This window comes from Trifolium pratense, linkage group LG3 (assembly GCF_020283565.1).
Source record: "Trifolium pratense cultivar HEN17-A07 linkage group LG3, ARS_RC_1.1, whole genome shotgun sequence".
Taxonomy (NCBI): Eukaryota; Viridiplantae; Streptophyta; class Magnoliopsida; order Fabales; family Fabaceae; genus Trifolium; species Trifolium pratense.
Window position 1 is genome coordinate 9912504 of NC_060061.1, and position 27216 is coordinate 9939719.

Genomic DNA, 27216 nt, shown 5'->3' on the forward strand with positions numbered 1-27216 from the left:
CTATATAGTAGATTGTATAGGATATATCGATGCCCAGTTAATTGATTTTTGTTTAATAAAAAAATTGAATTTATATAAAGTGAGGTAATTTGAATTTGGGTTACATACAAAAAATTGGAGTTTTAGATAAAAAGAAAAAAATCGTGGGAGAAGTAATAAATAAAGTGGAGTTTTGTGGTTGCAATTGGACATTTAACTCATATTGGTTCCAAAAATTTACAATATATGAAAAGAAAATACATATGAAATCACCCTTGAAAATGATTATGTCTCAAAAAATGAAAAAGGGGCAAATTGGTGATTTCATGTATCTTCTTTTCATATATTGTAGATTAAAGTGAGATAATTTAATTTGAATTTGGGTTACATACAAAAAATTGGATTTTTAGATAAAAAGAAAAATCGTGGGAGAAGTAACAAATAAAGTGGAGTTTTGTGGTTACAATTGGGCATTTAACTCATATTGGTTCCAAAAATATAACAAATTAATTCATATGGCTTAGTGGTAAATATAATAAGAAATGTAACTAAAAGATTAAGGGCTCGAATCCTGCTTAGAAAATTTTTAGCATTTTTCTACTAATTTTTTTAATAAAGACACAAAATACCCTTGAAAATGATTATGTGTCAAAAAATGAAATAGGGGCAAATTAGTGATTTCATATGTATCTTTTTTTTTTATATATTGTAGATGATTATGTCTCAAAAAATGAAAAAGGGGCAAATTGGTGATTTCATGTATCTTCTTTTCATATATTGTAGATATAAAGTGAGATAATTTAATTTGAATTTGGGTTACATACAAAAAATTGGATTTTTAGATAAAAAGAAAAATCGTGGGAGAAGTAACAAATAAAGTGGAGTTTTGTGGTTACAATTGGGCATTTAACTCATATTGGTTCCAAAAATATAACAAATTAATTCATATGACTTAGTGGTAAATATAATAAGAAATGTAACGTCCTGCTTAGAAAATTTTTAGCATTTTTCTACTAATTTTTTTAATAAAGACACAAAATACCCTTAAAAATGATTATGTGTCAAAAAATGAAATATGAGCAAATTAGTGATTTCATATGTATCTTTTTTTTATATATTGTAGATTCGAACTACTAGACTACTTGAATTTTTTCCCCCCCTAATTTCGTACAATAATTAATCATTCTACCAACCGGAGGTTAGTGCTCTTATAACCACAAAGTCTTTTCTATTTTGGGTCGTGACCCCATAATTTCTTACTAGATATTTTTGGGTATCATTAATATTGCAATGCAAACAGCCTACAAAAATGATGTTCCAGAACAGAAGGACTCAAAACGATAGCGTGTTGCTTTAACACGACGAGGCAGGCAGGCAGGCTTGTCGTGGGGCCGTGACAATAGAAGCCTTCTAATTTCGTACAAACTCATAAATCATAAATCCAGAATAAAAAATATTTGTTAAAAAAAACTAAAATTGTGTTGAAAATACATTTTTTTATAAATAAAATGTGTGGCTTGTACATTATTATTAAAAAAAAAAAATCACAAATAGTGTGTTGGAATGCTAATCAATCAGCATATACTTATGTGATTACCCGGTTTAGTTAGAGACAAACGCAAGTCCAACAAAGAAATGAGTGCCTTTGTCAATGTCATGACTCATGGCCTATCTATATGTATCCCACTATAAGCTGGAATTCTCTGTTCTATCTCAATTTTCCTTAGTGCTTCTTGCTTCCTTCCATTTGGCTATGTACAACTTTATTGATGTTACATTACTTCCTTATGATTCATTTTTAGTCTAAGTACTAAAGAAACTTGTACTATACTAAAATGAGAAATGATATTAGTACATCTAAATATTCAACACTTAATGAAGTTAAGGTAGTAATTACGGATTTGGATTTGGATTGTCAGCTGTCACAAATCTCATACATTCACGAGTAAATAAGTTATATTTCCAACTCGATATTTTAGAGTTAAAAAGATATTTAAAATATCTTTATATTTTATTTACACTATTTAATCTCAACCCAACGATCACCGATACGCTGACTGCGTGAATACAAGAATTTGTAAATTGTGATCACAGTAAATGCAATTCCATATTGAATTTGGTTAATTGATTCATAAAGATTGTGTGACTCATTATTCCACTTAGCTTCATTAACCATCTACTTATAATTTGGTCATAAGACTATTTTTTTAACAATGTACAAAATCATGAATAATGATACTTAGTAGATTAATTAATCATTCAATATTTATATACCCAATTAAATAGCCAAATTCAATAAGCCATCAACAACCACTTTGAACTAGGTGTGTCACAAATGTCAAATTTGTAAGCATACAAATATCAATTATGTACTAAAAATTGTGTTTGAATATCTTTGTTTCATTTTTACTTTTTATGAAGCATAGTTTGAATATGATACTCACATATTTGTATCTAACCCACATGCAAAGAACTAAAAGAATATGTGGTTGTAGTTGAAAGTTCAAGGCCTATAATAAATCTTCCTTGCAATATATATTCAATTTCAATCCAATTCCAAAAACCAACCTATAATAATTATATCTTTCATTCATCTTCCACCATTATTTCTTCCCTCTATCATCAATCATCATTGTTTATGGAGGTCATCAATCTCATAGTTTTACCAACAATTTTAGCACTCTTTGTCCTCTTTTTACATTTCATCACAAGAATTATCAAACTTAGAAATCTTCACCTTCCTAAGGGAACATTAGGATGGCCAATTATTGGAGAAACATATCAATTTTTCAAAGCAAATATTGAGGGAAAGCAAATAAGGTTCATACAAGAAAGAATGAAGAAATATGACACAAAGGTGTTCAAGACATCAATGTTTGGAGAAAATATTGTTGTGTTTTGTGGACCAATAGGGAACAAGTTCTTGTTTAGTAATGAGAACAAGAATGTTCAAGTATGGTGGCCTAGCTCAGTGACAAATCTTTTAAGGTTTTCTATTCTTAATAAGGTTGGTGATGAAGCAAAGATAACTAGAAAGTTGCTTATGAGCTTTCTTAATCCAGAAACACTCAGAAATTATTTGCCAAAAATGGATAGGATTGCTCAACATCATATAAACACACATTGGAAAGGTAAGAAATTTTGTGACCAATTAGCTCATATGTGTAGGGGAAGATGTTCCTTTCATTTTATGATAATTAAATTTATGAAAATGGTCAACTTTCTCTTGGGGGAATTACCATTGACCAAACCTCCTTCAACATGTTAATTAGGCTGTTTAATTAAGCTGTTTGTCTAAATAGGATCTTAATTTATAGGATTAAAAATTAAAATGTAGTTTAGGCCCTCTATCTTTTATAATTTTTTAATTTAATTTTGGCTTCTCGAACTTCAATTACTTGATTTTAACCCCATAAGTTTTACAATTGCTCAAATTTTGGCCTCTAAGTTTCAATTAATCGATTTTAACTCCTCAAGTTTACCCCATTTGTATTTCTTAGTTCCGTTAACTTTATGACTGAAAAATTGCTTATGTGACATTTTTAAATAAATAAAAGTTGTCTTAAAAATAATTTTTTATTTTTTATTTTAAAATAGACTAATAAATGAATTATTTTTTTTTTTAAAAAAAAAGTTCATAAAATAAATAAAAATTATTTAAAAATAGAGTTCATAAAAAAATCCGTAAAACAATTTTTTTTATAAATACATATAACAATTATTTTATTTTATAAACTACTTTTAAAAAAAAACATTTTTTCATTTAGTTTTAAAACAGTTTTTATTTATTTCAATTTTGATTTTTATAACGATCCTAATAGGAACTAATATAATAAAGTAAGATCATGATGTAATTTGATGAAATACATGTGCAAAAATTCTTTACTCTGCACCTATAAATTATTCTCAACAAAAAACACTATTAAATACTATGCTACTAGTATACTGAATTTATTATTTTGTTTTGATTCTTAAGAAATGAAAAATAACATAGGATGTAATGATTAAAAGTTAATATTTGTTAATTTACACTTATGCAGGAAAGGATCAAGTTGTTGTCTATCCCACAATACAGCTATACACATTTGAATTGGCTTGTTGCTTATTTTTAAGCATAGAAGATCCTATCCATGTAACCAAATTTTCATCACATTTTGAAGAATTTATAAAAGGAATCATTGGCTTCTCCATTAACATTCCTGGAACAAGGTTTCATAAGGCAATGAAAGCTGCAAATGAAATAAGAAAAGAAATTAAAATAATTATGAAGAAAAGGAAAGTGGATTTGGAAGACAAAAAGACATCACCCACACAAGACCTTTTATCACATTTACTTGTTACATCTGACACAAATGGAAGGTTTTTGAGTGAAATGGAGATTATTGATAACATACTATTACTTCTTTTTGCTGGCCATGATACTTCTAGATCAGTGTTATCATCTGTCATGAAGTATCTTGGAAATTTGCCTGAAGTTTATGAACAAGTGTTGAAAGGTTTGAAATAAAATCTTTGAACATTATTAATTTTAATGTGTTCTAAACTCAAGTCTGCTGCATTGCTATAGTTAAAGTTTCACTGTGCAGCAGACTTGAGTTCGGAACACATGTTGTCTTTTTTCTTATATTGTTTTTTTATGACAGAACAACTTGAAATTAGCCAAGGGAAAGAGGAAGGGGAGTTATTGCAATGGGAGGATGTTCAAAAAATGAAATACTCATGGAATGTTGCATCTGAAGTAATGAGGCTGTCGCCGCCCGTCGGTGGCGCTTACCGAAATGCTATAAAGGATGTCACCTATACTGATTATAACATCCCTAGTGGATGGAAGGTATGCTAATCTATGAAGTACGGACACACAGACACCAGACACAACACGAACACTGATACATCAACACCAATAAGAATTTAAAAAGAATGACACAATTCAATATAATTATAAGTGTCGATGTAGTGTCGGTGTCTGACACATGGACACGCCTAGTTCGACACATGGACACATGTAATTATAATTTCAAATGCATTATTAAACTAGCCTGTAGTATGAATAAATATGAGATATGTAATATAAGTACATGTATGTGTGGTGTTTTTGACAGTTGCATTGGAATGTTCACACAACACACATGGATCCAACACTGTTTCCAAATCCTGAAAAATTTGATGCTACAAGATTTGAAGGAGAAGGGCCAACACCTTATTCATATGTTCCATTTGGAGGAGGACCTCGAATGTGTTTGGGACAAGAATTTGCTCGGTTAGAGATACTTGTGTTTATGCATAATATTGTGAAATGTTTCAAGTGGAATTTAGTTAATCCTGATGAGAAGTTCAAGTTTGATCCTATGCTAGAGCCTGAAAAAGGACTTCCAATTCAACTTCATCCTTCTCATTACACATCATAATACATTGATAAGATGTTTATTTTTGAAGTTTTCATCTAATAATAAACTGTTACGTTTGAATGTAATTGCATTTTGTACCTGCTTCGATGAAGCTTCAAAGTAGTAATAAAGGAAAAAGTGTAGACTTACCTGTAGAAATGTATAACCAAATATTGAAGTTCCAAAACCAAAACTACATAATAGTCCCACATCGGAAGAGTTAGAGAAGCATCATAGTACATGTCAGATATAAAAGGAGCAGTGAGCAAGTGTTTCAACTCATACCTTTCTCGGCCTTTTGGCTAAGATCAAGTGTAGTATCTGTTCTTATCAGTTTAATATCTGATATGTGAGCCAATGGTTCACACGATATTAAATTTATTTTTTGAGGGGGAGAGTCCACCACAATAGCTTGCTATTGGGCCTCTCAAGTGTCGCTTTTGCGTTGCACTATTGCAATTGCCTGGCACACCCCACCAAAACTAGTTAAATGTTATTTTTATTTTTCATATCCTTGGTTTATTTTAGTTACAGTACTAGTATGCATGCCATGCTAATTATAAATTAAAGAGGATGTTCATGTTTAACCAATATACAACTACAGGGTGGTTCGCTTGAATGGTTTTCATTTTTATTCTTTTGAATTACCATGCCTTTTTCAAGAATCAAGTGCAGAAAAAGGGTAACAAATAAATGATTACAAGAATGTTTAAGTTTTGCTTATGTCTTAAAATTAGAGATGAGGAGAAATTGGTGTGAGCTTAATATTTGGTGATTCTGTTTTCAGTCACACATACAAATAATAGATTAAAGATCTTGGCTCAAGTAAAAAATTAATACAATATCCAAACCCAAAAACTGTTCTAGAGTGGATTTCAACATAGGTGTGTGTTTGACAATTGTTCTATTCATTAAGTTCATGGCTGCTGTAAATGATACTTGTAGTTGCAGAACTCATTAAGTTCATAATTCTAAATGGTGAGTGACATGGCACCCTGACCGATGCTCTCAAAAATGATGGTTTCAGTGGCTAGGCTCACTGAGTGTTGTGGATTGGAAGTGAAGCGGCTTGTGATCCGTCCCTGTACCCTCCTGTCTAAAACCCACAAGACCCGTGCTTTCGCTCAAGTCACATAGCTCAACTCACAACTTGGAGCGGCCAGACCAGCATTGTGCAGCCACCAACTCAACCTGTTAAGCATAACTCTATCCCATCACCTTGATGCCCCCACTTGGGTCACAGACTCACAATTTGGCGCTACTCAGCTCAACAAATTTTCTTGCATGTCAGATCATTATAAGCACTTAGTTGTGTCATATTGTAGCCGATATGGGACTTAATGAATCCAAAATGGTGCAGTGTTAAATGTTGCAGTAAGCTATAGTACATATTACAATATTATGAATAAACCTCTATTTTCATCTTAGTCTCAACAATCTTTGTTACATTCATTTTAGTCCACATATTTTAATCTGATCTCCACATTATACATAAATTGTACCGATAAACTTCTGATATATTGGAGTGAACTGATTATTTATAGTTAATGGACAAAAGAGCATTGTTGGAGCTTATATTTGGAACAAATAGGTGTAAATTTGTTGCTGCATAGAGTTAATTTGGCTGCATAGGAGAGGTGCCATCATATATCAACAAAGTTCACAATTATTATGCTAAATTAATAATGTTACTATTTTCTGCAATTCATACCTTCGTAGCACAAGAGTTATTAATAATGTGGTAGCTAGCGATGTTCTCAAGTAGGCAAATGGAAGTGATGAGAATGATGCAGTTATGATAAAAATGAAGGGAAACAAATAAATACGCGCGGCACATATCAATGACAGGAGAACCAGTTTCACTCAAAACAGAGAAACTATGAAAAACTAACTGCTTCAGAATTGATTTCATGATTAAAACACAAGGTTCAAGCAAAGTGACGGACGAAGCAGAACTAAACAAACTGAAGTAGTGTTTAAGAGGACGAAACACAAGTTAAAGAGTTCTCATAGTGCATCAAAGTTTCAACTATAGTATATGCAAAAACATGCAAAGGTAAACTTAGTAGGGTAAATCTATATATAGTTTTTGTTTGGAGAAGAAATATACAATCTCAAAAATACCCAGCATAGAAGGTCCAACACCTTATTCATATGTTCCATTTGGAGGAGGACCTAGAATGTGTTTGGGGCAAGAGTTTCCTCGGTTAGAGATACTTGAGAACATATTGTAGCTAATAATAGATTCATAGTAGATAATAAGCTTTATTCACGAAGTTTTCATCTAATGATAAACTGTTTCTTTGAATGTTATTTCATTTTGTATCTGCTACACAATAGTCCCACATCGGAGAGTTTAGGAAACAACAGAACACATAACTCATATAAAACCAACAGCAATGATGTATTGCAACTCATACCTTTCTCGGCCTTTTGGCTAAGATCAAGTGTAGTATCTGTTCTTATCAGTTTAATATCTGATATGTGAACCAATGGTTCACACGATATTAAATTTATTTTTTGAGGGGGAGAGTCCACCACAATAGCTTGCTATTGGGTCTCTCAAGCGTCGCTTTTGTGTTGCACTATTGCAATTGCCTGGCGCACCCCACCAATACAAGTTAAATATATTTTTTCAGATGCTACTTTAATTACTGTACTAGAATACAGACAATGATAGTTATTCTATTGGAGTTGTTGATCTTGAATCGATATACAACCAAATGGTGGTTCACTTGATTTTGGATCATCTTTTTGCAACTACTGCATCCAATCCATTTTGGCGCATGCCAAACTGATTGTACTTCAAAAAAAATTCACCGAATCTGCAGTGATAGAGTTTTTGGAGGAGAATGAAACTGCTAGCAAATACCTTAGCATCAAAGTGAGTGTGCTGGGTTGATTTTGAAGAAACTTAGGAAGAGTCTGAATAAATTAATTTCACTTCTTTAATAAGATGGGGTATTTTTTTTTCTTTCTTATTATATCCATAAACATACAAAAGATGATTTTTCTTCTTCTCCATGTAGTCCATTGTGACAAACAAAACCATTGTCGTAACTAATAATTTATGTAATGTAGATTATAATAGTCTAGAGAATCAAATGAGATGCAGAAAAATGCTAACAAATAAATGATTACAAGAATGTTTAAGTTTTGCCTATGTCATAAAAATAGAGCAAATGGAAGTGATGAGATTGAGTTATTGGTGCAGTTATGATAAAATGAAGGGAAACACTGATACATGCGTGTGGCACATATGAATGACAGGAGAACTAGTTTCACTCAAACGAGAAGCTAGGGGGATTTAAATGGATGACAAACTCTCCTTAAAATTTTAACCGCATGTCTAAAGCAGGATTGAACTCAAGACCTTTGGTTAAATTAGAAGAGACCGGAGCTATCGTAGAAGAAACCTAATTTATATTGCATAAGCTGGTTGCATAAGTTGAAAAATAAGCTAATTCAAACAGACCCATAATACATGTTAGTAAACTATTTTCTTTAGTCTTTAAAATGAGAAAAAGTTCAATATTGAAGGGAGTATTTAAAGGGTTAAATATATTTTTAATTTATACAAAATCGTATAGTAGTTAGCTTTCTCTCAAATTCTTTTCCTCTTATTCCTTTTTCTAGGCACTCTTTCAATTACCTTTTCCTTATGTAGTTTTGCATCTGATACTACTACAAGTTTGAGGAATGAAAATGGTTATACCTCACATGAAAACACAGTAGTTAGTGTTAGTGACATCTTTCTGAAGGAAATTATGTTATTAGAAAAGAAGAAAATAAACAAATTTGGGCTCAAATAAAACAAACCGTGGTGATTGATGAGTATCATGCCCACTGTTTCTATGATATTAGGAACATTTAATCTTCCATTGGATTCATGCCTTAAGCCTGTTCGAGTGCAGAAGCCGTTACAATCGGTGATAGCAACAATCGTGGACTGTGGTAACTCACAATATTGTTGAAGGTGTATTAACGGTGGTTCTCTTACTGTCAAATCTGGATGTTTTTATGTTTAATCACTTAGGAAAGACTTACAGCCAAAGCTATTTATGTGATATGCATTTAGCTTACACTACTAAATTATGTGTCTTGATTCTTGAGAATAAAGCCTAATAATTTGCTTACATTATTAGTGTTTGATGTTTTTGTTAAATTGATCAGATAATGAGTCAAAACATGTGTCTTGTGTCGCTGTTATACCCAAAGTAACCTACCTTAGCTACACGAGAGTTGAGATAACATGAACACTAGTAGTCTGATTTTACAAGAGTCCGACATCGGAGGCTCAGGGAAGTAACATAATACATGGTCGTATATTGAAGCTTCTATCTCATGTCTGAAACCAATGATGGAGAGATATAAGTGTAACTTTGATGGATTGTTTTCATCTCAACACAATTGGTTGGGTATTGAAATTTGTATTCATGACCATAAAGGTTTGTTCGTACTTGTGAAGTCTATAGGTGGATATCACCCATTTGCAATGTGGATAGTGGAGAAGTCTTGAGTTTGGTTTCATTCAATTCATTATTAATTCAAAAGATATGCATAAACTATTTTGGATTACTGCAATCATATTCAAAATATATATTAATTCATCACCAGATTTTTATTGTGACATCAAATTCTACAACCATAAGCCAACCTTGAATAAATTAGGCAGCTAATTACCTGTTTTAAGCATGATATGATATCACTAATCTCAAAATATGAAGGACTGCTTCAATTATGCACAAGTTCATCAAGTGGTGCACGGTGCACCACTTATTCAAAGAGATGATTCTTCACCGGAATATTAATGCAAATATCAAAATCCACAATCATAAGCTCAACCTTGACAAAGTAAGATCCTGAATGGATAAACTACTTAATTAAGTGCATACTATCATATTAAATTAAGAATGTCTTATGGACATGCGATAAGTTGTTTTCATAAACTCGACAGGATTGTGTCCCAATTATTTATATGAGTAAATAAACCTTAAATAAGTCAATCGAAACAGACCTTTTAAAAGGCCTTCAAATAATTATCTTAAACATGATATGTACTGACCACAAATCTATACCAAACAACCATCAATCAACTCTCTCAAATAAAAAATGAAGAGAAGAAATCTGGTGGCAAGTACTTGATCACAAACAGTAAAGACTATAACCTTATCAGTTGATCTAGCATGTGCAATAGCATCAATATAGGTTCCACCATCCCTTCTTTTTACAAAGTTGATTCCATAAGGCTGCTCAATCTCTGCCTCATACTTTTCATATGGTTCCTCCTCCTCTTCCTCTTCCCCTTCACAGTCCCCTCCCCTCCTCTTTGGATGCTTCTGACCACATCGGACGAAGCTTTAACCACAAAAAGGAACGGTTTAGACAAAATGGTGATTTAGAAACTATGAAGAAGGGTTTACAACTTGGTTGTGGAAAGAAAATATGCTGGGTAGAGAGGATTTGGGCTGTACTAGTTGGCAACGAAAGTGTAAAGAGTGGCCACTATTGCATTACATAAGTCCCACATCGTAGAGTCAGACGAGCAACAGAGCAGATGTCAGATATAAAATGCATAGGGAGTATGTGTTTCAACCCATACCTTTCTCGGCCTTTTGGCTAAGATCAAGTGTAGTATCTGTTCTTATCAGTTTAATATCTGATATGTGGACCAAATTTATTTTTTAAGGGGGAGATTCCATCACAATGGCTTGGTATTGGGTCTCTCAAGTGTCACTTTTGCGTTGCACTATTGCAATTGCCTGGCACACCCCACCAATTCAAGTTCAAAATTAAATAAACCCATCTAACTAATGCTAGTTCCATTGAGGGGAGTTATTGAGTAAAATGCAATCCCTTTGTAAATGTTTTCTTATAAAACAAAAAAAATAAGAAATTATAATATCGTGTCACTACACATAAATAAGCATCATATACACTTATTCTTAAACAACGAAAAATAAGATCAAGGGTCAAGTCCTAAAATCCAACACACTCAGATCATGTCCAAATAAATAACATTAACAAGCACAAACTCCCTGATTCAAGCAATATTCATAAAGTAGAGAGCATTCTTATTAAATATTCCAAAAATTGATTTGATGGCATTCTCGTTGATAAATGAATCAATGACTCATCGAATTCCACGAATGCTCTTACGTTAGTAAGGTCGAGACCAGTTCTGATTCTCTGTTAAAGCAACAACGTTAGGCAGCGTATTTAACTTGTAGAGTAATAGTTTTATCACCTTGCAGTCTTCAAGATCAGAATTCGGTGCTTCTTCAGGATTCAATCAAGTAGAAGTAAAGAATTCAGGATTAGAAATTAATATTCCAAGATACAAAATGCAGATATAATTTGATATGAAAACGTTTTGTTTATGCCATGTCTATTTTGTCTTACAAAAATAAAGTCACCTATCCTTTTTGCATTTTTAATTGCAAAATGATGAAACTTACTTGAATTTATCTGACTCTGTTACTAACTAAATCAGTGTTCTCTCAGTTATGATGATCTCATTTTCAGTTAACTCGCCACTTGTTTTTATCTGTCCTGCAAAAAAAACAGGAAACCATGGTTTCGCAGATCCATGAGCTAAGTTCACAAGTGACAATACTAGTAGCACTTGAGGCAAACATTGCAAAAGTGCATGCACAATGAATAAACTAACCATAAATCTTCTGCACTCTCATGAGTAACGGGCCAACTCTTTGGCGAATTGTGTACATTGTTCTTCCATATTCCTCAGCTGGCCAAATTTCGGTCCCAAAAACGGCACTGTAGATGTTCGACATTTTGATTCGGTCATGTCTTGACCACTCAAACATAATGGATCAAACATAAAGTAGATTAGATTGTTTTACTTTTCAAAAGAATTTTGAAGTTCATATATTCAAAATGATACCTCATTTAATGTCATATAAGAGTTTTTGGATAAGCTATTCACTATGACAAAAGATAAAATAAAGTCAAACTTTTTTCATATAAGTTATAAGCTATTTTCATAAGCCATCATGGAAATAAGTTGAAAACATCTTATGGACATGCGATAAGTCGTTTCCGTAAACTCACCAGAATTGTCTCACAAATGTTTATACCAGTAGATAAACTCAAATAAGTCAATCGAAACGGACCCTAAGGCCTTCAAATACCTTAAACATGATATGTCGGTACTAACCACAAAGCTAGACCAAACAACCATCAATTGAATTATCTCAACAAAAAAATGAAGAGCACAAACCTGTGGCAAGTACATATCACTCTCCAGCCTTATCAGCTGATCCAGCATGTATTCCACCATCCCTTCCTTTGAAATGGAATGGTTTTCACATAAGGGTGTTTGAGAAACTATAGGAAGAAGGGTTTCATGAAGAATATATTCATAGAACTCGGACAAGGTGACAGATTCAGTAGTGATATTGAAGGATAATGATGTTGAGAGATCTATATTTAACTACAAAAATATGCATGAGGAAATCAAATGTGATGGAAATGGAATTCCACGAGTTCACCAAAAATGATGGTTCAAGGGCTAGGCTCACCAGGTGTAGTGGGCTGGAAGTGCAGGCAGCAGCCTGTAATCCCTCCACTGTTAGGAGTAGGAGGTGTTCGCTGCTCTGTGAAACCAGCCTCACGCAGTACCCTCCTGTCTAAGATCCACAAGACTCATGCCTTCGCTCAAGTCCCATAGCTCGACTCTCAACTTGAAGCAGGCAAGCCAGCATGGTGCACACACCAGTCCAACCTGTTAAGCCAAAGTCATGTTCCATCACCTTTGTACCCCCACTTGGGTCACAAGCTGGCGCTACTCAGCTCGGCAAACTTGCTAGCATGACAAGCTTTTATAAACACTTACTTATGTCATATTATAGCCGATGTGGGACTTAATGGATTCAAGATGGTGTGGTATTAAGTTGGAACATGGTTTCTTAAATGGTTTACTTGGTCTGTAGCAAAAGTAAGGAATGAAGGACATTATTTAGAAAAATTAGTTATTTATGCATAAAAACAGCTCACTATTATCTGTAGCAAAAGTAAGGAATGAAGGTAGGCATTTTTTTAATGCAGTAGTGATGTTCTGTGGTAGGAAAATGTAAGTGACAAGAATGAGTTGCTGATAAAAATGAAGGCAAAAACAGATAAATGCGCGTGACACATATCAATGACAGGAGAACCGATTTCACTTGAATCCGTGAAGCTAGGAATACCTGCTTCAGGATTGACTATAAGATAGACCAGACACACAAGAACCACATGAATACTAACCCTTTAATAAAAGTAAATAACTGCGTTGGGCAATTCTATATACAATATCAACAAGTAAATGGAAAATACAGAAAAAAGAAGAAAGTCTTTAGAATCAATAGGAATAAAACTGAGAGTGTCGAGATCTTCAACTTATATTCTGAATTCCGATGTGTTAGCAATTAGCTAGTCTGGAGTTGTGAATCAAACTTCATGCCCCTACTTTCTTCTTAGTCTTAACAAGGTTTGGTTTAATATATTTATATATTGTACTTGCACAGACAAAAATAAAGGCTCTCAAACCTGCTTTTTTAAAGATTACAATTTTGCAGTTCTAAAGACATGATGATGAAACTTACTTGAATTTTCCGGACTATGTTACTAACTACATCTATCTAATTCTCTGAATAAAACTTTAATTGTAAAAAGGAACTAAAAAAAATTATGAAGAGCACAAACCTGGTGGCAATAACATCAATGAAGGCCTCCAACAGTGAACACTTCAGAAGCATATGAAGAGTATGAGGTAGAGATTATGGAATCAAATTTGTAAAGTGAAGGGATTGTGGAACTTACATTAATGCCTCTGACCCAACCTCAGGTGAAGCTTTGAAAGTGCAGGAATACTAATAGACTCCAAGCTATTGCATTGCATAAAGTCCCACATCGTGGAGTTGAAAAAGCAACAGAACATATGTCTGATATAAAACCAACAGCAAGATGTATTTCAACTCATACCTTTCTCGGCCTTTTGGCTAAGATCAAGTGTAGTATCTGTTCTTATCAGTTTAATATCTGATATGTGGGCTAATGGCTCACACGATATTAAATTTATTTTTTGAGGGGGAGAGGCCACCACAATAGCTTGCTATTGGGTCTTTCAAGTGTCGCTTTTGCGTTGCACTATTGCAATTGCCTGGCACACCCCACCAATTCTAGTCTCTTTAAATTTTACATCTACTGTTTTCACTTTAATTTCATGATACTTTTTTTTATTTGTATCATATAATTGTAGCCTCTAAGAAGTTTTATATTATTAGATGCGCTAATCATGTTTTGTGCCATTAATAAAGGGAATAATTAGAAAAAGATTATTTTGCATAACCAAGAAATGGTGAGATTATGTGGGAAAGACTCCAAGATATTGTGGAGTTTTAAGGAGGTCCTAAATTCCGATCCCAGAAACTAACGTAACCACTAAAATTTACCTATCAAAAACAAAAAAGGACAACAATATCCTTGATTCAAACATCTTATACATGTCTTGGATCTAAGTGAACCAAAGAAATATTCAACAAAATAGAGAGATCTATTGGAAGTTGATATGAGTGATATTTGTTACTAGTATTATATTATTATTGTTGTTGGAAATGGACAATTTCATTGATACATAAAACAAGATCCCACAAGTGGCACAAAAAAATGAGAGACCTCTATATTTAACTACAAAAATATACATGAGAAAATTAAATGTGATGGAATCATATTGCTCAACCAATTCCTTAGTCAGCTAAACTGATTGTTTTCTTGTCTCCCCACAAAGGTGTTAATTCTTATTAAATCCAAAAATAGATTTGATGGCATTGATGGCACTCTCATTGATAAATGATTCATCAAATCTTTTCAATAACGGATCGAATTCCGGGGATGCCCTTGCATTTGCAAGGTCAGGATCAGTTCTGATTCTCTGTTAAAACAACAGCAGTGTTAGACAGCTTATTTAGCAGATATGATATTGTAACTTGTAGGGCAATAGTTTTATCACCTTGAAGTCTTCAAAACCAGATTTCAGTGCTTCCTCGAGTGAAGAAAGTGCGGCTTTAATCTGTTTGACAAAATTATTAGTAGTACTTACTTAGTACATTGATTAGGTAAATAACATAGAATGACAAGATCCTTTGTTGAAAAGATTAACAAATTAAAATGGATGTTTTTTTTTAAGCTCATCTTCCCTAAATGGCGGCACCCAAATATGAACCCACACCGACCAAAAATGATAGTTCAAGCGGCTAGCTCACCAGGTGTAGTGGACTGGAAGTGCAGCGGCCTGTAATCCCTCCACTGTTAGGAGTAGGAGGTGTTCGCTGCTCTGTGAAACCAGCCTCACGCAGTACCCTCCTGTCTAAGATCCAGGAGACTTATGCCTTCGCTCAAGTCCCATAGCTCAACTCTCAACTTGGAGCGGGCAAGCCAGCATGGTGCACACACCAGTCCAACCTGTTAAGCCAAAGCCATGTTCCATCACCTTGGTGCCCCCACTTGGGTCACAAGCTGACGCTACTCAGCTCGGCAAACTTATTAGCATCTCAAGCCTTTATAAACACTAACTTTTATCATATTCTAACCGATGTGGGACTTAATTGATCTAAGATGGTGTATTATTAAGTTGGAACTTGGTTTCGTAAATGGTTTACTTGCTCCTCCCCAACTACTTTTGACACGTATTTTTTTTAACAACTATTTTGGACACGTTATAACATTGTAGTGAAATGCAGCACATTTCATTTGTAAATTGAACAAACATATATATATATATACCTGGTTTAGCTTAGAGTAACAACAAGCAACATTATAACTTGCGACTGCTGCTTCTTCAGGTTCTGGCTTTGATCCCAAAACAGACTCAAATTTCTCTAGTGCTTCCTCATATTTAGCATTCCTTCAGCATTTCATTCAAGGAAAGAGCGCACAATTAGAATACCAACGAGATACCATTAATTCTTTTAGTTCTAATCTAGATATACAAGAATTGGCGTTGCGGCCATACACATGCAAGTATTCAATCAATTAGCAATTCACTACTTCCCGGAATTAAATCATGAAGGAACCGTTTAAAAAAAAACCAAATAAGGACAGAAAGAAAACAATATTCTGAGTCTCCGTGTCTTACTTGTATAGTAGTAAGCCTTCTCTCAAATCCTGTTCCCGACCCGCTTTCAATTCTTTTTTCCTTAGGTAGTTTTGCATCTGAAATTTTTACAAGTTTGAGGAATGAAAATAGTTCTAACCCCACATGGAAATACAATGGTGACCCTTTTCAATAGAAGATAAAATATCTTATTAAAGAAGGGTTTGAAAATTTTAGAATGACAAAACATACTTGAATTTCCCTAAGTCTGCTACTAACTACACCAGAGTTTCTCTCGGCTCTGATGATCTCCTTTTCAGTTAATGCACCGCCAGTTTCTATCTTTCCTGCGGAAAAAAAATTGGAAACCAGGTGACTAGAATAACACATGAGGCATTGCGAAGATAAAGTGCATACACAATAATAAACTAACCATATCTCTTTTGCATTCTCATTAGTAACGGACCAATTCTTTGGCGAATTGTGTACATCGTCCTTCCATATTCTGCAGCTGGCCAAATTTCAGTCCCAAAAACAGCACTGCACATGTCGAATATTTTGATTTGGTCATATCCTCAAACATTATGGATCAAACATAAAGTGTATTCAAAAGATGTATTAATTCATCGCCAGATTATTTTTTTAATGTAACATCAAATTCTACAACCATAAGCCAACCTTGACTAAATTATGCCTCCGATTATCTGTTTTAAGCATGATATGATATCACTAATCTCAAAGTACTGAAGTAAAATCAAACCTTGACCAAATAATGCCCTATTTGGATAAACAACATAAGTAAGCGCTTATCATATAAGTGCTTATGAATATGTTATTTCTATAACAAGTTAAAATAAAGTCAAACAGTTTTTACATAAGTTATCATGGAGAGCTTATAGAAATAAACTTAAAACAACTTATGGAAATGTAATAAGTTATTTCTACTTTTTCTATAAACTCTCCAAAACATTCGGGCATGAGTTTAAGACGGTAGATAAACTCAAATAAGTCAATCCAAACAGAACTTAAGGCCTTAAAATAACTATCTTGAACATGATATGCTAATAGCCTAATACTTAACACAAAGCTATACCAAACAACCATCTATCTAATCTCTAAAAATAAAAACTTTAATTAATCAAAAAGAACAACAACAAAAACATGAAGAACACAAACAAACCTGGTGGCAAGTACTTTATCACCAACAGTAAAGACTCCAGCTTTATCAGCTGATCCACCAGGTGCAATAGCATCAATGTAAGTTCCACCATCCCTTCCCTTCACAAATTTGATTCCATAAGGTTGATCAATCTCTACCTCATACTCTTCATATGGTTCCTCTTCTCCTCCTTCACCCTTCTCACTCTCTTCTTTGGATGCTTCAGAACCAACATCAGATGAAGCTTTAACCACATAAAGAAACGGTTTTGACAAAAGGGTATTTGAGAAACTACAAGAAAAAGAGTTTCTTGAAGAAAACAACTTGGTGGTTGGAAGAAAATAAGGTTGGTTTTGCTTAGAGTTTGTTCTTGTTGGCAATGAAAGTGCAGAGTAGTGACCACTAGTGGTGGTAGACATGGATAATGACATGGTTGTTAAGCTCAAAAAGTCTTGAGCTATGTGAATTGAATTGTTGAGTTGTGGAAAGATGAAAATGTTCTGTTCCACAAAGAAGAAGGAAGATGAGAGGTTCTGAGTGTAGATTTTGCTGAAGTGGTTCTCAAGGCACATCCATTCAATTCACTAGTATTATGCCACGTGTACTCTATAAATCAATTTTTAGTGAGATGGAAAAATAATTTGATGGATAATTTTGGTTATTGCTAAATATGTTTTTATTTTCTTTAAATATATTAATCTTTTAAAAAATTGTTATCTATTTTAGTTTTTTTTATACAAAAAATTATGTCACATGTTTCAAGTAAAAAAAATTATGACATTATTATTTGTTATGACTTATGACAATGTTCCTACGGGTTAGTATATAGATGATTGTCTTTGGTTTTTTTTTTTTTTTTATAAGCGATGGTTGTCTTTGGTGGAACAATGTTGCTGTCTTGGTGGAGTGCTAACATCAGGGGCGGAGGTGGGCTTGGGCTCGGCAGGGCCACGGCCCGCCTAGCTTTTTTTTTTATAAAAATGAGAAATTTTTTTTTTCTACCCCAACAATCTTTACTCTACCCCAACATATTTTTTAAAATACCCAGTATACCCTTATAAAAAATTGAGTTTAATTGTTATGCACTGTCGGTGTAATGTTTTTTTACACATACATCTAATGACGCGTTGCCACATCATTTAATGAATGTGACACATCATGTGTTTTTAATTACCATACATGATGTGTCGGTATATTATTGGATGCATGTGCAAAATAATTTTACACCGACGGTGCATATAAATTAAATTCTAAAAAATTAGTATATTTTAATTTTTTTTTTGTCGTATTATACTGTTCCTGTAGATTATTTCATCCTCAAAAAAACTGTTCCGGTAAGTATTTATCTTTACCGGTATGTTAATTTTACCGGTACACTTTTTAAAAAATATTCCGGTATGTTAATTTTACCGGTATACTTTTAATAAGAGTTCCGGTAAATACTATCTCTTCGTTCAATGCTAGAAGAGCTGCAGTTTTTATGCAACATTTTCTTTTCAACAAATCTGGAAACACAAACACACCAAACTGAAACCCCATCCAATTTGTTGTGCCTCTAAACAAACACTTTGAATTAGATTTAATAAAATCAACTCCACCCATGAAAGAAGCTCACCTGCACCAGCAAACCTCTGACGCAAATTAAGTAGAAGGGACAAACAACCACCGTGGCGATGCCGGCGGTGGTGAACAGTCCCGAAATGGGTTTTATGACCCCCCAGCAACCTTCCGAACAAAAAGGGGTTATGGGTAGAAGGAAACGCATAATAGCTTAAATAGATATCGCTACAAGTGATGTGATTGATTCATAATCTAAGCAAATAAAATTGATAGGACGAGTAGAAGGAATCAAACATACCGGAACACTTTGTCTTAAAAAAAAAACATACCGGAACACTTATTAAAATCAAGTGTACCGGTAAAATCAACATACCGGAACACTTATAAAAATCAAGTGTACCGTTAAAATCAACATACCGGAACACTTATTAAAAAATGTTCCGGTAAAATTAACATACTGGAATAATTTTTAAAAAGTGTACCGGTAAAATTAGAGAAATACTTACGGAACAATTTTTTGGGAGGATGAAACAGTCTACCGGAACAGTATAATACGACAAAAAAAAAATTAAAATATACTAATTTTTTATAAGGGTATACTGGGTATTTTGAAAAATATGTTGGGGTAGAGTGAAGATTGTTGGGGGTAGAAAAAAAAATTCTAAAAATGATTATAGCGATAGAATAGGTAGATATATATTGTTTCATTGGATTAAATTTAATAATGCATGTTTGCCTAGTGGTTGACTTTAACTTCTGCTTTAGCGCCCATAATGTTATGGGTTCAACGCCCAGCTGCGCCAGTTATATGTTTTAATTTATTTCCATATATATTGTTTAACTTTATGATAAAGTCTATTAAAATATGTTTTAATTTTTTTTGGTTTATAATAAGTTGGGGATCGAATCCAGGACAGCGTACTACCCAAACCTCTCGCAACTAAAAAATCTATAAAATATGTTTTAATTTATTTCCAGGTGCCTTCTAAGGTGAGGGATCTATTAAGTCTCTCACCGGTGAGGCAGGAAAAATGCATCGTTTGATTTGTTCAATGGTCTAGATTTAATAGAAATAAAACAAGAACATATCCAGAATTATCCACACAATACTGTCCCCAGGCCCCAACCCAACCTTCCAATTCAATTAAACATGGCAGAACACGGTTTTTTTTTCCTCTTGTGTCTATGATAACCAAACAAAAACAACAAACTTCAAACATGATAGATTTGGAAATGGAAAAAATTATTTTTACATTAAACACGGCCCAGCAAAATTGATATGAGAAAAGGACATCAAACACACGCCTAAAAAATTCATAGTTATAAAATGGGTGATTTTTTTTCTTCCATGTTCTTGTCAACAATTTCATTCACAGGTACTTAAATATTGAAATTTATCGAGGGCTTTTGCACATCATCATCAATAATAGGGGAAATAAAGGTGAAATGAAGAAGAAATAATAGTCTTATGTTGTTTGTCACTTTTAACTATCATTGTTGAGGCACTAAATCTGAACTTCATATGGTGAAAAAATATCATTTTAAGGGTAATTAGTAGTTGTGTGCAGAGAAAGAAAGAGTGAGATCTGCCGAAGGAGAAGAGAAAGAAATTGGATCCGGTATGACAATTAATTATTTGATCACATGGTCTTATTTAATCTAATGGTAAAAATGAATGGTTCACCGGTGAGGGACTTAATTGAGCCCTCACCCTAGAATCCACCTTATTTCCATATATTTTGTTTAACTATATGATAAAATTATATGTTGCTGTGTACCACACAACTATTAATAATATATACTTCATTCGTCCCAAAATATAAGCAAAAGTAAGTCGAATAAATTGATGTATTTGGTTCAAAATTTGGATAAAATACATTCACTTTTGTTGACCAACGCGAAATAGTGTCATTTTAAGGTATTATTGATAATTTCAAGTCATTCTTAACGCGAAATAGTGTTATTTTAAGGTATTTTAAATCATGTAGTTTAATTTTGTTGGTGATCAAGTTTATGCTTATTTGTTTAAAAAAATAAAAAAGTTTATGCTTATTACAACTTAATTTTTTGGTATAATTTTTTTTTGGTAAATTTTGTTGGTAAAATTTTGTAACATAAAACTTATTTAAGTTTTTTAAGTAATAAGTATGTTCTTTAAATTTTTTAAGTAATACATAGGTTCTTTAATAAGTAAAATAAATAAATTAGATCCTTTAAATTTATAATTTATTGAATCGTTACTCTATATATCCACCTACGTTACAAAAACGCCGACATAACCATTAACTAGACACAAAAATTTGGACATTTTATTTAATCACACAAATAAAAAAATAAAAGTAGAAAAAATAATAATTAAATACTGTAATATATATCATGCAAATTAACCTTTTTGAAAAACTCAACAATTAATAAGTATGTGAGACACCATATATGAGATTGTTCTAATTCATGTGTTGAAAATAATTTCGATATTTTATTTGATCACACAAATAAAAAATAATAGAAGTATAAAAAAAAATAATTAAGTACTATAATATATATTTTTTAAATAATTATATGATATACAGTTTTTTATAGGTGACACTAAATAAAGTGACCAGCTCTTTATGCACATTTAAAAATGTTTCCGTGAGATCAAGAAGGTTTGAATTATGTTGCCATACTTCTGAAATAAGACCAAAGTAAATGCATGTTGTTGATGAGAAAGTCTTGTGTGAAAAACTATGAAGTCGTGATACTTTAAAAATGTTGAAGTATCGTGTCCGAAACGTATTTGATATCGATACTCATCTAATACTTTTCGATACTCGTATTGAGAAGTATTAGACAATTAATATTATTTTTGAAAAAATTAATTACCGGTATGGATTAGATTATTCGATACGCGTATCAGAATAATTACCGATATGGGTTGGATTCTCCTATACGCGTATCAGAATAATTATCGATATGGGTTGAATTCTCCGATACATGTATCAGAGAAGTATTTGACAATTAATATTCTTTGATGATAATATGCGTTATTTGAGGAAATGAGACTGATACAATATGCGTTTTCTCTTAAATAGTGAATTTTAGAGTAGTATATTTTTTACTGATTGCCAACTATGTCTTTTTTGGTGGTACGAATGATTATTTTTTTTGGAATAGTAGTAGTTATGTTTTTTGGGGTAGTATTGTGGCCGTATCGTGTCGGGAAGTTTGAAAAAAATTTGTATCATTGTATCGATATCATATCGGTATCGTGTCACGTATCTGAGCTTCCTTTTTCGTAAAAACCGAAAACAAATATTTGGTCTTTCTATTTGGTCATTTACACATATTTAATTAAAGATAGAAAGAGAAATAATTAAATAATACATATATATTTTAAAAATAATGAAATAATATGTGCTTCTTTTTTATTTGAGTGTAACTCACCAAATAATGAAATAGAGTCAGGATTTTTAATGGGTCCCGCTTAAATAACCGTCTCACTCACCTCATGTACTCATCCCTTTCTCATTCATTCTTAAGAAGCACAAACACTAGCAGCACTACCATTGTGCTAAGTTTCTTTGTCAACAAGAAGCACGTATTATTTCTACCCATATTCTCTCTTCAAATCATCTTTTTCTTCCGTTTTCAACGCCAAGTAATTAAGAAGCATTTCTTTACTATTTCTACCCATATTGCAGTTTGTTTGTATGATCGAAGCTTTGTGTTCTTTGAATCGTGGAATACTTGTGTGTGTTTCTCTATCGATTGCATTAATCGTAAGACCTGGTTTAGAAATTGTTATGATCTTGTTTAGAAATTGTTATTGAAATTTTATTTGAGTACAAACAAAGCTTTGCGTTCTTTGTGAATTGCATTTCAAACACCCGATTTACACCATGCTTCACTCTCTCTGTTCATACAGTACTATTGCAAGTTGTATTATCGACATCTGTGTTATGTGAATCGCTGAATACATACATACCTCTGCATTGTTCTCCATCAATTGTATTTGTAAGATCTGGTTTAGAAATTGTTATGGTCTTGTTTAGAAATTGTTATTCAAATTTTATTTGAGTACAAACAAAGCTTTGCGTTCTTTGTGAATTGCATTTCAAACACCCGATTTACACCATGCTTCACTCTCTCTGTTCATACAGTACTATTGCAAGTTGTATTATCGACATCTGTGTTATGTGAATCACTGAATACATACCTACCTCTGTATTGTTCTCCATCAATTGTATTTGTAAGATCTGATTTAGAAATTGTTATGATCTTGTTTACAAATTGTTATCTACATCTTCTTATTTTGAATTGCATTCTTTGAGTTCTTTGTGAACTGCATTGTAACATATATATCTCTCTCTCTCTCTCCCTCTCCATCTCTTTCTCTCCATTCATTTGTAATTGTTTATGATATGATTTTGTGCTCTGTATTGAGTTTTTGTTGTTCTGTTTTGTGATAGGATGGATCAGAAGAAAAAGAAAATTAGTCTTCGACTCACACAAAATCGCTTATCATCATCAGCATTTTATCCCAAACCACAATCACTTTATGATAAGTGCATTTTAATGCACATTCTTCTACTATTGTACTAGTGTATTCCTATGGTTTAATTTACTATTTTCACTATTTTAATGTGTTTTTATGTTTAAGTTCATTTCTAACTTTATTTTATTTTCGCACTTAATTTATGAATAAATAGCACTTTGACACCCTTCCAGTCTGCAGGTCATAACTGGAGTTACAAATATCGGATTGAGGCGCGGGAAGATGCGTTGGAAAGCTGAGATCAAGATCTACAACTTTCATGTTGAGGCCAAAACCCATTCCGGAGCGCAAGTGTGTCAAATAACTGCATCTATGTTCCAGACGAATTTAATTTCAGCACAACTTTATGTTTTTTTCGGCCCAATTGTTTTATGGCCCATTTTGCTTGCTGTATTAAAACGAAAACCTGATCTAGGTCAGAGATCATTCACTGTTCACGAGAAAATAAAAAAAAACCCTAGCAGCCACCGCTTGAATGGAGAACTAAACTTATTTTCGATCCATTGGTGTGAGGAATTCTTGTTCTTGATTCTTGAGGTTCGGTTTAATAACAATTCATATGTTTATGCTTATCATATATCAATTCAATTTTCGTGTTCCTAATTTATGTATGAGTTTGATTCAATTGATGCTTAATTATTCTGTTTCAAATTCATATATTCATGCTATTGAAACTATTCAAATTCGTTTATCGCTTGTTGAATTGATTTGAATAGGGAATTGATATATGCTTTTTCGCTTGTAAAAAGGGCTGAATGAGTTATTGTTATGATCTTATCCATGTTATTGTTGACGCTTGATCATCCCCATAGTTAATTGAACACGTTGATGCTTAATCAACGATTCTTTATAGAATTGAATTACGCTTGTTAAATTAGTTCTATAATCAGCCAAGCATAAACTAACGAACAATCTTTTGAGAACCTAGGATAGATCATAAACAAGATTTCCCTAAAACCAATGGATTGATTGCCCCTTATATTGATTAATTTCGTCATCTCTTACTGCTTTCAAATCGAAAACCCCCAATTTGCAACCTTTAAATTCATTCTAATATTGTTAAACCGATCGTGAGTCCTTGCGAAACGACCAAGGTTACTACCTTGTACTACTTTTAATTTAATTTATTATTTGACCACGAAACGACCGTGATCAGTTTACCCAAATTCTTCTCGCTTGTTGATGAACTCATACGAAGAGAGAGCAGCATTTTCTCATTATTATTTCCCCTCTTCAGGGATGCCAAGTCCACAGCCATGCATTTCATCTATCCGGGTAACATGCATGCATATATGTTTGTTTATTATATGTTAAATTGGGTTCCTAATTTGGACCAATATTAAATAAATAAAATTAAAGTTAAGAACTAGTGTAGTAGCATAAGACAATTTTGTTGTCCCATTTTATAAGACAATTTTCAAACTTCAAGATATATTAATTAAATTTTTACAAAAATACCCTCTAATTAAAAAGAAGTAATAATTGAAGGGTAATTTCGTAAAAAGAAGAATGTATTTTATTGAAAAATTTAATGCAAATACTATTTCATGCTTTTCTTTCTCTTAATGCAAATTTAATTCCTAATATTATTTTTTCTTCTGTCTTTCCAGCCATCAACTCCCTTAACCCAGGGTGGTAATTCAATTTTGTAAGTATCTAAAATTTAATCTATTATTTATTTGTCAAAAAACTATTCATCGTCATTTTATTTTTATTTTCTTTGGTAGTCCATATCGGGAAAAAATTGAAAACAAAATAGAATGTGACCCAGTGCCCTCGCCGGTTCGATGACCGGTCCGATTTTTAAAACACTGATTTTTACGATACAATCACTGATGCAGAAGATTTGTTTCACAAAATTGGTTATGATTAGCTGAAATTGAAATACAAAGTACAAAATACACGATATATGTCAAGTACAAAATACACGATCTATGTCAGGTGTTATGTTTGATTTCAAAATGAAGATTATTTGTCAAAGACTTCAATGTTTTGTTGAAGAGATAAATATTCTAGGGTTGCGAACTGTATTTGGTAGGATTTCTTGTAGGAAAACTCCGTCAAGTTTGGTGGTAAACGAATCTGTTATAGTTGGTAGGAAGGATGATAAAGAGAAATTGATGAATATGTTGATGTCTTAGAGTGGTACTAGCAATAATTTTGCTGTGATTGTTATTCTAGGCATTGTAGGTGTCGGTAAATCGACACTTGCTCGACTTGTTTACAATGACACGGAAACAGAGGAACATTTTGATCTCAAAGTCTTGGTTTCTATTAAGTTAGAGGATTTTCATATACTTCGAGTAACCAAAGCTCTCTATGAATCGGTAAACTCAACAACTTACACGGACAACGATTTGAATCGTCTTAGACTTGGTTTGAAGGAAACATTGACATGTACTTTTTATAATAATATACTTCATCCTTTTCTTTTTTATAAGGTTCAATGAATAACAATTAATGTATATGGTCTATATGATAGATCAATACATCAATTGTTCTAAAAGTGAATTTTCGCTTATAACAGGGAATGGATGCAGTAAATTAATAGTTTGAAAAACAATAATGTTTAGTACTCGTGTGTTTTAAACAATATCTCTTATTTTTATGCATGAATGCTAAAATAAAAAATTGAAAAAAAAAATACAAAAGAATAGATGAAATCATGTGACAAATGAAACATATACGTAATTATATTTTGATAAAATAATGGAATATTACAAAATTTTATGCGATCTAAATATAATAAGTTATTTAACAAATAATAGATACATAAATGTAATATGAGTTTCTGAAAAATAAAATAACGGGGGTTAAAATTTACAATACAATCACTTTATATTTCCATCATATATAATAGTACTCCTCTAGTCTTGAATATAAGAAGAAGAAAAAAAAGGCACACCCTTTTAAGAAAGTGGAGTAAATGATTAGATAAAGTATGTCATTTTCAATTTCACCCTTACTTTTTGTTTTAAATTAAATTACTATTTGTTATGAATAAAATTGAAACTAAAGGTAAAATTGAAATATTGATAATAAATGTAATGATTATTGTAGCTTTTGCTTATATTTGAGACTTCCATTTTTTTTTGTTTTGTTGTTTATATATGAGACCGGAGGGAGTAATTCTTACATGACATGCATGAATTAAAGAGTCATAATTAATAGATGAAAAAAAATATAAAATGAAAGAGATGTTATTGTTTACGAGATATATTGATAGGTATATAGTTGTTAGTACTATATGTTGAGAAAATCAGGATTTTTCGACATGTATATTAAATATTGTCAATTGATTATGACTCTTTCATTCATGAATTAATTATGACTCTTTCACGTTCAATTGATTTTTTCTCATTCTCATGAATTAATTATGACTCTTTCATTCATGTCATGTCGAAAAATCCAACACTCAATTGATTTTTAATATTGAGTTAATTAAACCAACACTCAATTGATCTTTAATTCATGCATATAAAAATCCAACACTCAATTATTTTCCACC

The 27216-nt window shown here is 32.4% G+C and overlaps 3 protein-coding genes, 3 non-coding genes and 1 pseudogene across 14 annotated transcripts; 5 read left to right on the forward strand and 2 right to left on the reverse strand.

Annotated features, from left to right (window-relative positions):
* The first annotated feature begins 2140 nt into the window (after positions 1 to 2140).
* On the forward strand, positions 2141 to 5839 carry LOC123917816 (beta-amyrin 28-monooxygenase-like). The gene is made up of 4 exons (XM_045969663.1): positions 2141 to 3110; positions 4020 to 4475; positions 4623 to 4810; positions 5079 to 5839. Exons 1-4 carry the CDS (start codon positions 2618 to 2620, stop codon positions 5382 to 5384), a joined length of 1443 nt encoding a protein of 480 aa, XP_045825619.1. The 5' UTR covers positions 2141 to 2617; the 3' UTR covers positions 5385 to 5839.
* LOC123919221 lies at positions 5645 to 5840 on the forward strand. The gene has a single exon (XR_006813131.1). It is a non-coding gene; the product is annotated as a U2 spliceosomal RNA (small nuclear RNA).
* Positions 5841 to 7779: 1939 nt separating this feature from the next.
* On the forward strand, positions 7780 to 7975 carry LOC123919187. The gene has a single exon (XR_006813099.1). It is a non-coding gene; the product is annotated as a U2 spliceosomal RNA (small nuclear RNA).
* A 2986-nt stretch (positions 7976 to 10961) lies between these two features.
* LOC123919131 lies at positions 10962 to 11139 on the forward strand (annotated as a pseudogene).
* Positions 11140 to 11188: 49 nt separating this feature from the next.
* Positions 11189 to 14347, reverse strand: LOC123917818 (protein MET1, chloroplastic-like). Of its 9 annotated transcripts, none has more exons than XR_006812560.1 (4): positions 12268 to 14347; positions 12034 to 12173; positions 11822 to 11915; positions 11189 to 11642 (listed from the first exon to the last, which is right to left on the reverse strand). XR_006812560.1 is itself a non-coding variant. In XM_045969666.1 (3 exons), exons 1-3 carry the CDS (start codon positions 14117 to 14119, stop codon positions 11848 to 11850), a joined length of 228 nt encoding a protein of 75 aa, XP_045825622.1. In that variant the 5' UTR covers positions 14120 to 14347; the 3' UTR covers positions 11278 to 11847. The 9 variants fall into 9 exon arrangements, 2 of the variants coding, with proteins under 2 accessions (XP_045825622.1, XP_045825621.1); XR_006812561.1 differs by having other exon boundaries at positions 11278 to 11915; positions 12034 to 12140; positions 14067 to 14107; positions 14184 to 14347; XR_006812562.1 differs by having other exon boundaries at positions 11278 to 11915; positions 14067 to 14107; positions 14184 to 14347.
* On the forward strand, positions 14342 to 14537 carry LOC123919267. The gene has a single exon (XR_006813175.1). It is a non-coding gene; the product is annotated as a U2 spliceosomal RNA (small nuclear RNA).
* A 395-nt stretch (positions 14538 to 14932) lies between these two features.
* LOC123917819 (protein MET1, chloroplastic) lies at positions 14933 to 18192 on the reverse strand. Its single transcript, XM_045969667.1, has 7 exons — positions 17636 to 18192; positions 16889 to 16995; positions 16708 to 16802; positions 16498 to 16574; positions 16146 to 16266; positions 15373 to 15432; positions 14933 to 15294 (listed from the first exon to the last, which is right to left on the reverse strand). Exons 1-7 carry the CDS (start codon positions 18184 to 18186, stop codon positions 15154 to 15156), a joined length of 1152 nt encoding a protein of 383 aa, XP_045825623.1. The 5' UTR covers positions 18187 to 18192; the 3' UTR covers positions 14933 to 15153.
* Between the last annotated feature and the right edge of the window lie 9024 nt (positions 18193 to 27216).